The sequence below is a fragment of the Capra hircus genome, chromosome 2, assembly GCF_001704415.2.
Source record: "Capra hircus breed San Clemente chromosome 2, ASM170441v1, whole genome shotgun sequence".
Classification (NCBI taxonomy): domain Eukaryota; kingdom Metazoa; phylum Chordata; class Mammalia; order Artiodactyla; family Bovidae; genus Capra; species Capra hircus.
In genome coordinates this window covers 10,948,330-10,966,773 of record NC_030809.1, presented here as the reverse complement: position 1 = coordinate 10,966,773, position 18,444 = coordinate 10,948,330, and the positions used below count along the sequence as shown (strand labels likewise).

General features: G+C 41.5%; 1 protein-coding gene across 2 annotated transcripts in view; it reads right to left on the bottom strand.

The window, feature by feature from the left end:
* The window catches only part of PHACTR4 (phosphatase and actin regulator 4), a 105,966-nt gene that overhangs the window by 77,398 nt on the left and 10,124 nt on the right, over nucleotides 1-18,444 (bottom strand). For both annotated transcript variants that reach the window (XM_018056902.1, XM_018056899.1), the window contains exon 2: nucleotides 4,477-4,530. In XM_018056902.1, coding sequence (XP_017912391.1) covers nucleotides 4,477-4,492 — 16 coding nt within the window. In that variant the 5' untranslated portion in view covers nucleotides 4,493-4,530. The remainder of the gene's footprint in view (nucleotides 1-4,476; nucleotides 4,531-18,444) is intronic.

Below are 18,444 nucleotides of genomic sequence, written 5' to 3'. Positions count from 1 at the left end.
AGTCAGATACAACTGAGTGACTTCACTTTCACTTTTCACTTTCATGCCTTGGAGAAGGAAATGGCAACCCACTCCAGTGTTCTTGCCTGGAGAATCCCAGGGACGGGGGAGCCTGGTAGGCTGCCGTCTATAGGGTTGCACAGAGTTGGACACGACTAAAGTGACTTAGCAGCATTATTAGTTTTAATAAATCTCAAGCCTTCTATATGTCTTTTTACTGCTTTGCATGATGAAATGATAAATACAATGGTCACCTTCACAAAAGGCACTTGTATACTTGAACTGCAAGACGAACTAGTCATTTTTTTCATGAAATACCATTTTTATTGAAAAGATTACATGAAAAACTATGTTAAGCTTAGATGCTGCACAGATATTTTCTTAAAAATGAATGAAATCTGTCACTCTAAGTAAAACTGACAGTACTTGCTGCCAGTGAGATACATCAAGCTTTCAAGAGAAAATTTGAATTTTGGAAAACATACCTACTAGAGTGAGCTTGCCAACTTCCCAATACCTAAAGACTTTGCACAGAGACCAGTGGTGGTATTAACAAATGTAATGTTAAAATAAACTGTGGAAACATCTGTCCATGTAAGTAAAAAATGTCCTAGAGGCCTTAGGTCTGTCCCACTAAATCTCTCACTTTAATTTTCAGAATGCAACAAATAATTCTTTTTCAATGTATCTACATAACTGTTAGTTAATCTAACTGTGACAAAATTCTCAACCATCTTTTAAAGGCTCCATCTTCTTAGAAACAAACTCATTTTGCATTCAGAATTCTTATTCTCTGTTAATGGCACTGAGTAGACCGTAACCAGTAAACCAAATTCTTATCATATGTACATTTTGTGAGCAATTAAAAAACCCTACAAACTATTCTATAAAAATAAGCTCAAGGATATACTATACAATGCAGGGAATATAACCAAATTAAATTAAAAAAAAATGATAAAAGGGGGAAAAAAATCCTCTCACTAGCACAGAAGACAAACCTTTTCTCATATTAGTGATCAAAAGCACATATTAATTTATATTTCAACTGACTAGTAGCCAACTATAACTTTCATAGCAACTGCCCCTTTGGAATTCTCTAGTAAATTTAAGTTATTGTTGTTTAGTCGATAAGCCATGTCTGACTCTTTTGTGACCTCCATGGACTACAGGCTCCTCTCTCCAGGGGATTTCCCAGGCAAGAATACTGGAGTGGACTGCCATTTCCTTCACCAGGGGATCTTCCTGACCCAGGGATCGAACCTGTGTCTCCTGCATTGGCAGGCGGAGTCTTTACCGCTAAGTCACCAAGGGAGCCCAAATTTAAGTTACATTTAATTTTAAGTTGAATTTAATTAGCTTAATAGTAAGTTTACTCAGATTAAAGTCTATTTACGATATGCTTAAATTAGGTGAGGTAAAGAGGTCACTCAAAGAGAAAAAAAAATATTCCCCATAAAAGCCTTTGGAATTGTCATATGTTACACTAGTTTATCATATGGACATGTTCTTTAGGATTTGTCACCAGGCAACTATTAACATATCAACTCAATTTACCAAAGCGTTCATAAATAACGCCCCAGAAGCTACAAATTTATGAATAAAATACTAACTGCCCTCTAGTGTTCAAACTAAGAATTTCACCTATGAGCTACATGTAAGGTACACTTCAGAGTGAAAAAAAGCCAAAGCCCTAAAGAAGCCATTTAGGGTCGTTAAAATCAGAGGAGAAATTCTGATCTGACAAGGTTTAAAACAGCAGTCTTTTCAAAATAAGGCAACAGCTATTAATATGAGCGGTCTGATTACTTAATTGCACCAGGAGCCCAAAGAGCCTAATTTCAGTCATCTATGGTAACTGTGGGCTTCCCTGGTGGCCCCGCGGTAAAGAACCCACCTGCCAATGCAGAGCACGCAGGGTCGGGAAGAGCCGCTGGAGAAGGAAATGGCAACCCACTCCAGTATTCTCACCAGGGAAATCCCATGGACAGAGGAGCCTACAGTCCATGGGGTTGCAAAAGAGTCAGACACAACGGTGAAGTTTTGCTTCACTATGTGTGAATAGAATAGAAACTTGGAACACTTTAACTATACTATTTCAAGTTATGTGCTTCCCAGATGGTGCTAGTGGTAAAGAATCCGCCTGCCAATGCAGGAGACATAAGAGATGCAGGTTCAATCCTTGGGTTGGGAAGATCCCCTGGAGGAGGGCATGGCATCCCATTCTGGTATTCCTGCCTAGAGAATTCCCATGGACAGAGGAGCCTGCTGGGTTACAGTCCATGGGTCAAAAAGAGTCGGACACGACTGAAGTTAACTGAGCACACACTTCAAAAGTTACTCTGCCATTAAATGAGATTCAGATTTTCCCCATTTGGTGAAGAATCACAAAATGTTCAAATCAAAACCTGCCTCTAGCAGGCTGAGGTTAATCAAGGAAAACTGTCTCTGGTTGCTTTTTTTTCTGCTGATGCGTATTTTATTTTAATTTATTTTTTATTATTTACCGTCGGGTGTGCTGGCTCTTAGTTGCAGTCTCGGGCTCCTGGTTGTGGTGAGCACGAGTGCTCAGTAGCTGCAGTGTGCAGGCTTAGCGGTAAGCTTCCAGGCACATAGGATCTTATTTCCCCAAGGACCAGGGATCAAATCCAAGTCGCCTGCATTGGAAGCCAGATTCTTAACCACTGACTATCAGTGGTGAATATTTTAAGTGGAAAGCACTTCCTAACTAGTCTTCCCAGTGCATAGTTTGGATTTGTTTTTTTTCTTTTTTGGCTGTTATACTTTTAATGGAGGGAGGTATAATATTCATCAGTGTGCAAGAATGTTTTACATACTCATCAGCATACTGATTAATGTAAATTTAGGGATATACAATGTGTTAAACCCAAAAAACTGTATCTGCACTCTAACTACAGAGCCCGTGCACCACAACCAAGATCCCACTCGCTCACCACAACTAAGACCCAATGCAGGCAAATAAATAAATAAATATTTTTAAAATAAATAAATAAAACTACAAAGTTGCCTGCAACCTAAGATAATGGAAAGGCTCCTTTTACAGTTTTTACCCATCATCTTTACTTTTAAATTTCTCAACGGTATCTGGGAGAAGTAAAAAGGAATAGAAGGCTCATTTCAGCTATGCCTCAAGAATTCTAATGAAGCTGTATGGCAATGACACTGGAACTATGACGTTTCCCCCAAAGGGCTTTCTAGATGACCACATCACAAACTTCTAAAAGTATTTCCAGTAACATGTAGGCAAGTGGTGGCTTAATATTTAAAAGCCTGGAAAACAGCTAAGGTGTCTCATCCTAGAGAATTATAAAGCATGGTAGTAATACCATTTCTCTCCTACAGAGACACTTTTTAAAGCATGGAGGCAACCTTAAGGATACTAAAGAGACATCAATAGTTTTCATAAAGCTTAAATAAACACCGCAAGGCACAAATGTTCAAAATGGTCCACTAATTATCCCAGACAGTACCTCTCTTTGTTTTCAGTAGGAAAACAGAGTTGAGTACACAGTGACTGACTTTCTAATCAAAAAGGTAAATATAAAACCTTTGTGTATCTAGATTTATACGCTCTCAGGTGGTGCTAGTGGTAAAGAACCCACCTTGCAATGCAGGAAACTTAAAAGATGCGGGTTTGATCCCTGGGTGGAAAAGATCCCCTGGAGAAGGGCATGGCAACCCACTCCAGTATTCTTGCCTACAGAATCCTATGGAAAGAGGAACCCGGTGGGCTACAGTCCATAGAACTGCAAAGAGCTGGATACGATTGAAGTGATCTAGATAGTCACTAGTTGCTAGTTACAGAATTTAAAACTTATTGTAACTTGTCAAATGGTTCTTTGCTTTATTTGAAGTAACTAACATTCTAGGGCACCTGATCTCAAAGTCTGAGTGCCTCACAGCAATGTCAGAATTATTTTTTATAATACAAAAATGTTATATGCCTTTTCACTCTCATTAGCTCCAAACTGTACAGTCAGTTCTCCAAACTGCCGGGTATGTGACAACAAAAAAGATTAAATGCAAGAAGCCAATACATGAATTCAGCTGTCTTCTATTAAACTAGACACTAAAGAGATTTGCAAAAATATAAAACAATGCCACTCTTCTTGTTAATCTTTTTTATTTGGGGGGCTATTTTTCATTAAGATTTTTTATTTATGTAACACATGATTGGTTTATTAATGTTATTTTTAAATGAATTAATATTCTAAAAAGTCTCTATTTTAATTTTTAATATAGTAAATATCAATAGATATATGTTATACAAACAAAACTCTTTGGGGCCCTCAATTAGACATAAGAGTATAAACGGATGCTGAGGTCAAAAAGTTTGAGAACTGATAGAAAGTTTAGCACAATAAACATGAAAAAAAATCAATTTACTCTCAAAGCTTTAATGGAGGTAAGGATAAAACACAAATATCATTTACTAAGAAAAATGCAGGTGATACTTACCAAATGGATCTTCCATGCCACTATTAACCAGTTTAGGAAGGTGACAAATAGTTTCTAAAGAGAGAAAAAGGCAAATGATATACTTAAAACATAATATCCATCACCTTTTATATTCCTTAAAAAATAACCCAATTAAGTTACATTGATTATAGTTTAAACTGGAATTTAGTTTAAGGGAGTTGAGATACACACATATAAAAATATCATAAAACATTCAAGGCTACTTTTCATTGAAAAATATACATCATCCTCAGTTTCCTCAAATAAGTTCCCTTTCCAATCTCCATCCTGAATATTACCAGAGTGTAAGGGAAAAAGGCAAGTTAAAAAAAAATTTTTAGGAAGGGGGACAAAGAGAAAAAGGGAGGGGTGAGGAGGGGGAGAAGGAAGAGAGGGAGGAATAGAGAGCAGCGGGAAAAGGCCAAGCTTCTTTTTAAAGATTATTTATTTATTTGTGTCTGCTTGATGGGCTTCTCTCTAGTTGCGGTGTGCAGGCTTCTCACTGCGGTGGCTTCTCTAGTAGCAGAGCCCAGGCTTTAGAGTGTGGGCTCCGTAGCTGCGGCACACAAGCTTAGTACCCTCGCGGCACATGGAATCCTCCAGGTCCCCTGCACTTGCAGGCAGACTCTCAACCACTCCACAACCAGGGAAGTCCAAAAGTAAAGCGTTTTATGCAAAAAACAAACAAACAAATAAACCCCACAGAACTCACATAAATATCTGGGAAAGAATATGAGGATATCATAGAACGAAGGAATTGGTTTTGCCTGAAGAAAATAGAAAGTAGTTTAGTAAGTTAAGAATGCTCAAATTTGAAAACAAAACAAAGAAAGTTTTGAAAAAAGTTGAGTAAATATAGATATTCAACATCCCTCACCCTTAATCAAAACAAGGACCAAATCTGCTCAATCTTGCTTTTTATCTCTTTCCTAGCTTTGATCCCAAGAGTACTTATTAGTTAACAATTTGAATACTACAGTCTGCTTTTAAGTGAATACAACTAACAGCTGGGGCCAGCAGTGATCTGAGAAAATAAGGAGTGTGACAGGGTTTTGGAGTTGAATCACTCACAGACTAGCTGGCACTGAGGACCCACTCAGTGGTAGGTGTAACAGAAATAATCCCTTGCACAAGGTGCTGGTCCAGTTAAACTTTCACTAGTGGTGAAGACTGATGATCTATCTGTGGACAGAATGCTCTAGTTGATTGGATTTATGAGGCACCTGAAGAGTAAGGGGGAAATAATAATTATAATGATAATGTAATTGAATCGCCGACAAAGGTCCATCTAGTCAAAGCTACGGTTTTTCCAATAGTGATGTACAGATGTGAGAGTTGGACCATAAAGAAAGCTGAGCACCGAAGAACTGATGCTTTTGAACTGTGGTGTTGGAGAAGACTCTTGAGAGTCCCTTGGACTGCAAGGAGATCAAACCAGTTAATCCTAAAGGAAAGCAACCCCGAATATTCACTGGAAGGACTGATGCTGAAGCTCCAATACTTCACCCACCTGATGCAAGGAACTGACTCATTTGAAAAGACCTTGATGCTGGGAAAGACTAAAGGCAGGAGGAGAAGGGGATGATAGAGGATGAGGTAGTTGGATGGCATCACCAACTTGATGGACATGAGCTTAAACAAGCTCCGGGAGTTGGTGATGGACAGGGAGGCCTGGTGTGCTGCAGGCCATGGGTTCGCAAAGAGTTGGACATGACTGAGCGACTAACTGCACTGAACTAAATCGAATGGCTATTGCTAAACTCTACTGATGCTCTAGAAAAAGACAACAAAAAGCTGAGTGATTAACGGTCAATTGAAAGTCAAATATGGGGAATTCGCTGGTGGTCTAGCTCAGCCGATAAAGAATCTGCCTGCAATGCGGGAGAGCTGGGCTCAGTCCCTGGGTTGGGAAGATCCCTGGAGAAAGGAATGACTGCCCGTTCCAGTCTGAGAATTCCACAGAGAGAGGAGCGACTTTCACTTTCCAGCACGGCCTTGGTTCAAGTCCTGGTTGGGGAGCTAAACTCCCATAAGTCCTGTTCAGTTCAATTCAGTTCAGTCGCTCAGTCGTGTCCGACTCTTTGTGACTCCAAGCACTGCAGCACGCCAGGCCTCCCTGTCCATCACCAACTCCCAGGGTTTACCCAAAGTCCTGTGGTGTTCCCTAAATAAAGAAATAAGTAAGCAAAAAGAAATAAGAAAATCAAATATGAAGGCCACAGGACCTTTTACAAAGAAGCTCTTTTCTGTGGCAGCAGGAGGAGAGAAGAAGCTAGAAACCAGGCCCAGGAGTTAATCAACTGGTGCTGTGTAGCCCAGTACCACAGAAGGTTAACTCTCGGCCAAGGGAGGTATGCTATGCCAACATCAGGGTCCTGATTGGGAAAGAATGAGACTCTAACACAAGAGATGGAGACAGTGGAGTTGATCCCCCTCCAAAATTTTGAATGTGAAAGTGTCCCCAGAAAGAAAAGGCGCCCATCATCCCTATATGATCTGGTCCTCTCCCCTCACCGGAAGATAACGCAGAGGCCTTCCCACCCTGCCCAGTAAACAATGTCTCCTCAGCACCTGCCACCTCCATGCCTCCTAGGTAGGAGGCCTTTAACTTGCAGTAGGTCACGACGTAACCGAGTCCAGATGTGCTATGCCTGATAAGGTCTGAAAGGAACTATAACCCAAGGGCGATGCAAGACTTAGCCAGCATGTACCCAACAGGGGTCAGGTGAGAGTGAATGTGAATTCTGAGGGGGCTTGAACATGAGAACCAGAACATAAGGTTCCTGATCACTCTCTGAAGATAGAAGATCTAACACCCTGGCAAAAATCTCAGAATATGGTATGAACTTACAATTAGGATGGTTCCTAAAAGCTGGAAAAGCCATGGTCCATGATAAATAGCAACATCAAAACTGCACAGGCAGACAGAGGAGGAAGGGATTAAAAAGCTCACATAGTGAAGCTGGCTTGCTGAAATGGCCAGAAAATCCATCCAAGTATTATGTTACTTGAAGTTTCAAAGCTGTTCTCTGTAAGAGTTTGGTACAAAACTAATACCACTGATAGCAATGGTGATGACATGATCCTAAAACAAAGACCAGGCTGTGGTACTTAATGTTTGAAGCCAGGTGGACACAATTACTATAAAGATCACCAAAGTCAGGGTGGCAGTCAAAGGGATCTGACTCACAGATTTATGGAGATAGTTAATAAAGCCCGATATCACTTGAAGCAAAACAGACTAGCAGCTAATAAGAGTACTTCTCTATCTGTTCACGTCAAAAGAAATCAGGGATGGAAGATCAGGATGCTGAGGGCAGTTGCCTCAATTAAAAAAAAAAATCAGAATCAGTGCCCAATTGCTGAACCTGAACCAGTTTCAGATTCTGACCCCTATGACTGAAGCAGGCCAGGTACCCAAGAAAAAAGAACTTGTAACACCAAAGCAAGTATAAAAATTCCCTAAGAAACCTATGGCCTAAGAGTAGTGTTAGTCGCTCAGTTGTGTCCAACTCTTTGTGACCCCACAGAATGTAGCCCGTCAGGCTCTGTCCATGGGATTCTCCAGGCAAGACTACTGGAGGGAGTTGCCATTCCCTTCTCCAATGGCCTAAGAGACCCATATGCTATAGGTCTCAGGGACTCCACTCAGGAGGTTTCTACATTTGAAGTTTAACGCTCTGCAGTCACTGTATTGGCTTTCCTGATAGCTCTGTTGGTAAAGAATCTGCCGGCAATGCAGGAGACGCTGGTTCGATTCCTGGGTTGGGAAGATCCGCTGGAGAAGGGACAAGCTACCCACTCCAGTATTGTGGCCTGGAGAATTCCATGGACTGTATAGTCCGTGGGGTTGCAAAGAGTCAGACATGACTGAGTGACTTTGGATCTTCCCTGTAGCTCAGATGATAAAGAATCTGCCTGCAATGCAGGAGACCCGGGTTTGATCCCTGAGTTGGAAGATCCTCTGGAGAAGGGAATGGCAATCCACTTCAGTATTCTTGCCTGGAGAATCTCATGAACAGAGCAGCCTGTCCGTGGGGTCACAAAGAGTTGGACACAACTGAGCGACTAACACACTTTGTCACTGTCTTAAAATCCTTAATAATTTTATCTATGAATTTCGGTTCCATAGTGAAATCTGATAGTGAAAATGAAGCATGTGCTCAGTTCACACTCAGTCCACCTCTTCATGTCTTTCCAGGAGGGGTCTCTTGGCCCCTCCCTCTGGCCCCACCTGGCCATCCTTTCCCTGCTCAGGCTAGGAGTGCTATGGCACTTCTGATGGGCAGTTTCTCTTGACCATTCTCGATCCAGGAGTACCCAGCACACAAATAATGCTGTCAGCTCTGTCTATGGTGATCTACTCAGGCAACTGTAAACTGCATAAACAGGAATGCTAACTTTCTAAGGGAAGGCTGACATCAACATCTGGGGTCTGGAAGTATCATCACGCACTTACGAGGACCAGGAAATAAACGAGTCCTGCCTAAGATCCAGTTCACAATGGGCCCGCAGGGTGTGTGGACCCCCTGGTGGTCATTTTCCTGGACCCCAAATGTATACTAAAATAGACACGCTTGGAAATTAGTTAGTCCTTGGTCCAAGGGGTAAGAGTTATTATACTGGGAAAGGTCAAGTGGAAGAAAGCCTCTAAAAGTGGGTGCCCCATCCCACTTTCCAAGATAATACATACAAAAGACAAAATTGTATTCTGGGGGCAAGGGAGGGGAGATGACAGAAATTAGTGCTGTACTCCTACAGGATGCAGGATTTACCATGTGGGTTCTGCAGGAACCAGACACATCCTGCAGGAAGGTAGGAGATTATCACAAAATCTAATAGTAGGCACAACTGCAGCTGCCATGCCAGATGCGGTATCCTTGCTAGAGCCGACTAACACAGCCACAAGCAAAGTAAGTAGACAAACATGGAAGGATTAACTCTTTTTCTCTTACTCCTCCCAAGGAGGTAGGATCAAAAACAATTCACATGGAATGGATTACACCATACTTTTACAGGACTATGTCAATTTTGCCACCATCTCATATAGTCCAGTCCTATGATAATATGGACTTCCTAAAAAAATCACACTGACCTACTATATTAATGGTGGTGATAGTTTAGTCGCTAAGTTGTGCCCGATTCTAAGCTGTGCGACCGCGTGGACTGTAGCCCATCAGGCTTCTCTGTCCATGGGATTTCCCAGGCAAAAATACTGGAGTGGGTTGCTATTTCCTTCTCCAGGGGATCTTCCTAACCGAGGGGTCAAACCTATGTCTCCTGCACTGGCAGGTGGATTCTTTACCTGCCGAGTCGATCAGCACAGAATGAGCTCTCAATGCATGAGAAGCTCTGTCCAGGCTGGGTGAAGTGGGGGCAGGGACTAGCAAAGCTGAGGCTCAGCCCTGCCTTCAGAATCCAGTTGTTCTGCAGGAGAGTTCATTAATCAGCAGATATAGAACACCTGGAGATGTGATACCAAGTTGACCATTCATCCAGAATCATCCGCCATGACCTAGATTCTATGAGATATACCAAGTCGTAAGGTTGGGTGGGTCCAGCCTTTAGGTGAAGGTGATACATCCAGTATCATGCACAAGGACCAGAAGTCATGAGCATGAGCAGACAGCCAAACCCTGGTATCATCTACCACTGCTGGAAAGTGTCCCTGCCTTAGTATATACCTTTGGCCACTGGGGGGCCCTCATAGCCAGCTGACAAAGGAAAAGCTCTCCCCTTCACAGATGGCTGCAACAGAGTCCAAGTCAAAACTGGACAGTGGCTGCACTACAGTCTCATCAGGATGTGGCACTGAAAGGCAGCGCCCTATGGGCAGAGCTTTAGACAGCAGCTTTGCCAACGAAGGTCCATCTAGTCAAGGCTATGGTTTTTCCAGTGGTCACGTATGGATGTGAGAGTTGGACTATAAAGAAAGCTGAGTGTCGAAGAATTGATGCTTTTGAACTGTGGTGTTGGAGAAGACTCTTGAGAGTCCCTTGGACTGCAAGGAGATCCAACCAGTCCATCCTAAAGGAGATCAGTCCTGGGCATTCATTGGAGGGATTGATGTTGAAGCTGAAACTCCAATCCTTTGGTCACCTGATGCGAAGAGCTGACTCATTTGAAAAGACCTTGATGCTGGGAAAGATTGAGGGCAGGAGGAGAAGGGGACGACAGAGGATGAGATGGTTGTATGGCATCACCGACTCAATGGACATGGGTTTGGGAGAACTCCGGGAGTTTGTGATGGACAAGGAGGCCTGGCGTGCTGCAGTGCACGGGGTTGCAAAGAGTTGGACACGACTGAGTGACTGAACTGAACTCTGGAAGAAACAGAGATATTTTCTGGGTGTACATTTGACTTTCCTCCAGTGAACACTACATGAGAGTTACTGAAATGTTTAATGTACCAGTAAGCATCATCCCAAGGCTTCCTTGGCTCAGTGGTAAAGAATTGTTTATTATCAAACCTTGTTTATTATCAAACCCCAAGACCCACCTGGGATCCCTGAAACTCTGAGTTCTGCAGAGTTAAAGATCTAGGTCATCAAAAAAAGGAATACTTCCACAGGAGACAAAAAGAGTCCCAAGAGGCTATAAGCTATGGCTATTGCCTGGGCATTGTGGAGTCCTTGCATCCAGGGATCACCAGGCAAGAAGAGGAACTACCATCTTGGCAGGGGTAACTAAACCTCCTTATCAGAAAGAAGGTTGCTATTCCACACCACAAAGGAGACAGTGAACGTATATTTAGAATCCAGATGATCCACTTGGGTGCCTACTGGTATTCCTTTCCCAATTCTGATAGTATGGTAAACAGACAAGCTGGAAAACTAATCTGAGAAGAGCATGTATGTAACCAGTGGTTCAGATTCCTCAGGAATGAGGGTTTGGGTCCTACCACCAAGTAAAGTCATTGAGACTGGCAGAGATGATAGCTGAGGGCAAGGGGAATCTGAAATGGAGAGTGGAAGGAAGTAAAAATTACCAGTTGTAACCCTGAGACAGTTGCAGCAGCAGGAGATAAAGTACTAACCTTTCTAAGTATTCCCCAGGAAGAGGCCTTCTAGCTACACTCCCAACATATACAAAGTAGATGAGATTAATGAAAATGAAAACACAAAATACCAAACTTTACGGGCTACAGCTAGAGAGAGCAGTACTTTCGTTTGTGTGCTCAGTTGTTCAGTGCTTAGAGGGAAATTTATAGCTGTAGAAAGAAAACCAAAATAAACCAAAAGGAAGGAAATAATAAGAATTACAGTGGAAATCAGTGAAATAGAAAATACAAAAATTAGCTCAAAATAGGACGTCCCTGGTAGTCCAGTGGCTAAGACTCCAAGATCCCAATGCAGGGAACCTGGGTTCGATTCCTGGTCAGGGAACAAGATCCCACATGCCACAACTAAAGATCCCACATACTGCAACAGAGATCAAAGATCCTGCATGACACACCTGAGACGGGGCACAGCCCAATAAATAAACATAATAAAACAGAAAAAACTGACCTGTGCCTATATATAGTAGGTACTTAATAACTGTTGAGCTAAGCAAGTCACTATTAAGAGCCAATTACATGCTAAGTACCACGCCAGATAGTATACAAAGGAGAGTAAATTTAACTTTAACCTTAAAAGCAATACCAGTAGAGAAAAACAGATGGTCAGATTAAGGAGAAAGTATTAATACAATATATGTGTAATAATGGAAATACAGGTAGCAAAGAAGAGAGTCTTCCCTTTCTAACCAGGTGAGAAATAGGGCTCTACTTCTACATAATGCTAAAGCTCACCTCACTCCTTGATTTTAGTTCCAAAACAAAACTCAAGGCAGATTTTAGCTAGCAAGAGGTCAAACTTGATCAAAATGAGTAGTATCTAAAAATATTATCAAGATGATGAAACCACTATATATTAGCAGAGAAGGGACAATTTAAAATATTATTTCCATTTATTTCTTGGACTTGACTAAAAAGCTAACCATTAGAGGAATAAATAAGATTAAGAAACAGTGGCCTTTTCATGAAGATGGCGCCGAAGCCAAAGCAAAGGCTTTGAAGGCCAAGAGAGCAATGTCAAAAGGTGTCCACAGCCACACACACACACACACACACACACACGAAAGATCCAGACCAAAACTCTGCGGCTCAGGAGGCAGCCCAAATATCCTCACAAGAGCGCCCCTAGGAGAAACAAATTTGACCACTATGCCATCATCAGATTCCCCCTCACCACCGAGTCAGCCATGAAGAAAACAGAAGACAACACCACACTGGTGTTCGCTGTGGATGTCAGGGCCAACAAGCACCGAACTGAACAGCTGCGAGAAGCTCTATGACACTGACGTGGCTCAAGCCAGCACCCTGATCAGGCCTGACGGAGGGAAGAAGGCGTACATTCAACTGGCTCCTGGCTATGATGCTTTGGATGTTGCCTATGAAACTGGGCTCATCTATCTACACTGAGTCCAACTGGCTAATTCCAAATACAAAAGTTTTCACCATAAAAAAAAGAAACAGTGCATCAACTGCTCTTCTAGTCAGTCAGCCAGTCAGTTCAGTCTCCCACCTGTCCCACTCTTCGCCACCCCGTGAACTGCAGCACGCCAGGCCTCCCTGTCCATCACCAACTCCCGGAGTGATCTACAACTGTTCAGACAGACGCTACTACTTAACACAAGGAGTTAACACTGTAATCTACATGTACCTTTATTATCCGACACCACAGAATCTACCCTTTTGATTGGTAAACTTTTCGTTTCTTAAAATTACTTTCTTTGCTATTTCTCGATTATTCTTGTTAATACTACATAGAAATTTGGTAGCTACAAACAGTTAGTTCATAAGAACTTCATTTGTTTTTGCTTTTTTGGGAAAACGGAATGTTATAAAGAGATATAGATAAATTAAAAATGTAAATAGGATTTTGCAGAATTAAAAAATACTGAAAATTTTAAAATAGAGATTAACAGTCACACTCTCAGTAAAACAATTTCACAAATGTCTTTTAAAAGGTCTGTTCAGGGACTTCCCTGGTAGTCCAGTGGTTAAGAATCTGCCTTGCAATCCAGGGGGCTTAGGTTCAGTCCCTGGTCGGGGAACTTCCACAGGTCCGATGGTGTGGCCAAGAAAAAAAAAGATCCCACATGCCTTAGAGCAACTAAGCCTGCACGGCACAACGAGAGAGTCCATGAGCCACAACTAAAGATTCCATTTGCTGCAACTAAGACCCAACACAACCAAATAAAATAAATATTAAAAAAAGAATAAAATTAGAAGGTCTGTTTAGTAAAAGTTATACTTGTAAAAAGATTACTTAATTTTAAACACATATAATGAACATCTAACATTAATTAAGGGTAAAGACAAAAATGAAACTAATTTTCCATTTCAAGAAAAACTGTGACCTCCTCCTCCTGGTTAAACAGTCCTCTGTCACACTAAGCAGCATGAATCAGCTTTGAAATAGAGGTGCGGCCTACTGATAAGCAAAAGTACTCTCAAGAAATATATTAGTGAGTTATAAAGGACAGGCCTCAGCAAAGGCAATTCATCATCACTGATCATGACAAAATCTGCACCTAGAAAAATGTAGCATGGTTTCTTTCTTTACTACATTATGAGAAAATCCCCCAGAACAAAACATATTTTTAAAAAGCTACGGTACTCAGTGACATGTCAAATCTTTCCAAAAAACAATTTTGGCAGTAAACACTAACTCTGATGAAAATACCACTTATAAAATCTCCAAAAATAATTTAACCCCAAACTAAACATGTAAAGAAATGAAATTCCCTATTTGTTGTCAACTCAACCTTTTAAAATAGCTTTGTGATTGACACACATGAACAGATAAATGGGAATGAAGAGAAGGAATTCACTGAAGAAATAAAAACAGTTAATAAAAATGAAAATATGTTCAGCCTGATTGCTAACAAGGAAAATGCCAATGTAAAGTGAGTTTTATTTTGGTTTTTCTTGCCTATCAGAATGGCTAAAAATTTGAGACTTCCTTGCTGATACAGTGGATAAGAATCCACCTAACAATGCAGGGGACATGGGTTTGATCCCTGGTCGGAAAGATTCTATGTGCTGAGGGGTAACTAAGCCCACATGCCACAGTTACTGAAGCCTGCACACCCCAGGGCCTGAGAGCCACAAGCAATGAGCCCCCTGTACTGAAGCCCAAGGGCCCAGAGCCTGTGTACTGCAACCAGAGAAAGCCTGCACATAGCAACAAAGACCCAGTGCAGCCACAAATAAATAAATGAATAAAAAAACAGAATAAAATACTTAGTTTTGGGGGAAGAGAAAGGAGAAGAGGAAAGGCACTGATGAAAGGGTATAAGATGAGTATGTTCTGGAGACCTAAAGTACAGCCTGATGACTATAGTTAATAACAAAGTACTGCATACTTGAAATCTGCTAAGAGTAGATCTGTGAAGCACTACATATTTTTAAATATCATACATTAATGGACATATAGGGAATTTAGAAAAACGGTACCAACAATACTACGTGCAGGGCAGCAAAGGAGACAGAGACATAAAGAACAGGCTTTTGAACTCAGTGGGAGAAGGAGAGGGTGGAATGATTTGAGAGAACAGCACTGAAACATATTCACTGCCATATATAAAACAGACAGCTGCTGCTGAGTGGCTTCAGTCGTGTCCAACTCTGTGTGACCCCACAGACGGCAGCCCACCAGGATCCCCCATCCCTGGGATTCTCCAGGAAAGAACACTGGAGTGGGTTGCCATTGCCTTCTCCAATGCATGAAGGTAAAGTCACTCAGTCGTGTCCGACTCTTAGCAACCCCATGGACTGCAGCCCACCAGGCTCCTCCGTCCATGGGATTTTCCAGGCAAGACTATATATGATGCGGGGAACCCAAAGTCGGTGCTCTGTGACAATCTGGAGGGATGTGGCGGGGAGGGAGGTGAGAGGAGGTTTCAGGAGGGAGGGGACACACGTATGCCTATGGCCAATTCATGTTGCTATATGGCAAAAACCATCACAATATTGTAATTATCCTCTAATTAAAATAAATAAATAAAATTAAGGCGTTCCCTGCTGGCCCAGTGGTTAGAATTCCAGACTTTCACTGCTGTGGCCTGGTTTCAATCCCTGGCGGGGAAACTACCACAAACTGCGCAGCACGGCCAAAAAAAGGAAATTTAAAAAAATTTAAACAACAAAGCTCTATATAAATATTCATATCTGCTGATCCAGTGATTTCATTCTTTTTTTACATTTATTTTTATTGCAGTATAGTTGAATTACAATGCTGTATTACTGCTATACAGCAAAGTGACTCAGCTATATATACATACATACACATACATTATTTTTCATATTCTTTTCCACTATGGTTTATCATAGGATACTGAATGTAACAGTAATTTCATTTTAAAAGAAGAAAGTAACATGTGCAAAACCTGTGTGGCAGCATTAAGCCTAATGGTTATATAATTTGAAACCAACAACAAAGGAATCCTTAGCTCAGTTGTTAACTTTGGGGGAGGCGGGGGCATGACACATGGCTTGCAGGACCTTAGTTTCCCCACCAGGGATAGAACCTGGGCTGATGGCAGTGAAAGTGCCAAGTCCTAATCACTAGACCACCAGGGAATCCCCCTTAGTTCAGTTTATTTTCATAAACAGTCACTGTTCAGTGGGGAGAATAAAGAGGTAAATAAGCTACAGAGGGAAAAGTGCCCTGCAGAGACAGGACAAAGTGCTTTGGGATCACTCAAGGTAAAGATGAATCATTAACCTTTTCTGCCAATTTCTGACACTGTATTTCCAACCTAAGTACAAAGAAGAGAGCAGGCAGCTGGGTAGACAGAATCCAGTATTTTGGTTATCTGCTAGATGAGACTTGCAGGGTCATGGTGGGCTAAGACAGTTCTCTATAAGAGATGATGTTGAGTTCCATCAGAATCAGCCATCTACAAAGGAAACAAACAAACTAAGCAATGTAAGTTCTGTCAGATAATCATAAAATTGCTATTTATCCTTCAAACACAGTCAAGGGCTATTTTAAAAATACTCCTGGAAATGTGGCTAACAAACTCACATCTGAGAGAATAAATACAGAGAATATTTAACAATGGAGGCTGTTTTATTAAGTCACAGATTTGATTCAAAATAAAATTTGATTTTAAATGTACACTTGAAAAAATCCAGTAACATCACATACTACAAATAAATTTCTAAATTCAATGCACTGACAGTACGTACCCTGAGAGGTTTGTCTTACCACTAGCACCCTGGAACTGAAGGATGCCCTCTAAACCAGAGTTCACTCCCTTGTACAGCACTGATCACAGTATTAATCCTTTTCCTTGCCAGGTATAATCATATCTTTTCTCATATTTACTAAACACTCTACAGTTTTACAAAGACCTCTCGCATACATCATCCTGATACTTTTGAAGAAATGGTTACTAGCTCCATTTTATAAATGAGGAAACTAAAGCTTAGCTGACTTGGATATTCACATCTAGGAAGTGATGGAGCTGAAATTAGGATCCAGGTTTTCAGACTCCAAAGGTAGTAAATACATTACTTTGAATAAATGTCAGGACTTTCAGACTGTAAAAACAAACATCTGGTACTTAAATATAACAGAGAAGTTAAACTGAAAACTAAGCTTGAATCTGAAAGCTGTGTGGTTTCAACCATCTCTTCCCTAAAAAATAAAAAAAATCAATCACTAGACACACTTCCTCTCTTAAAACTCCTCGGAATACCATAGAAGTCCTAGAATTTGAGAAATCAACTAACCCAGACCCTTACAGAGATGAGAAAATTGAAGCACAAGACATGTGACTTGCTCTGAGTCTCCCATTACAACACAGTGTGTCTTCTTCTCAGGCCCACATCAACAGAATTCAAAAACATCTGAGAATTGGTGGAGACAGAATGGATAGCTGACTGGGTAATCTGTCCAACCTCAGTAGGGCCCTGAGGTTCGACGGCCCTTTTGCTCATCTGCTCATCTCTGGTGGCTCCCTTACTTTTTCCATGACTGCTACTCCAAACTTTTAACACTCTTTGGAGTGGCTTGCTTCAGGGTCAGAGGCACTGACTGCAGCAACGCATGTAGGAGACCTTTTGAAGGAGGTCGCCATTATCTTCATTACCTCCACCACAGTTTGGCCTCAGGTCAAGCAATAGAGAACTAACACAGCTTCGCCCATCAACAGAAAATCGGATTAAAGATTTACTGAACATGGCCCCGCGCATCAGAACAAGACCGGTTTCCCTCTCAGTCAGTCTCTCCCATCAGGAAGCTTCCATAAGCCTCTTACCCTTCTCCATCAGAGGGAAGACAGAATGAAAACCACAATCACAGAAAACTAACCAATCTGATCACATGGACCACAGCCTTGTCTAGCTCAAAGAAACTATGAGCTATGCTGTATAGGGCCACCCAAGACAGACAGGTTATAGCAGAGAGTTCTGACAAAACATGGTCCACTGGAGAAGGGAATGGCAAACCACTTCAGTATTCTTGTCTTGAGAACCCCATGAACAGAATGAAAAGGCAAAAAGGTATGACACTGAAAGATGAACTCCCCAGGTTGGTAGGTGCCCAATACTCAAGAAGAGTGGAGAAATAACTCCCGAAACAGTGAAGAGACGGAGCCAAAGCAAAACCAACATCCAGCTGTGGATGTGATTGGTGATGGAAGTAAAGTCTGATGCTGTAAAAAGCAATATTGCATAGGAACCTGGAATGTTAGGTCCATGAATCAAGGAGAATTGGAAATGGTCAAACAGGAGATAGCAAGAGTGAACGTCAACATTCTAGGAATCAGTGAACTAAAATGGACTGGAATGGGTGAATTTAACTCAGATGACCATTATATCTACTACTGTGGGCAGGAATCCCTTAGAAGAAATGGAGTAGCCATCACAGTCAACAACTGTCCAAAATGCAGTACTTGGATGCAATCTCAAAA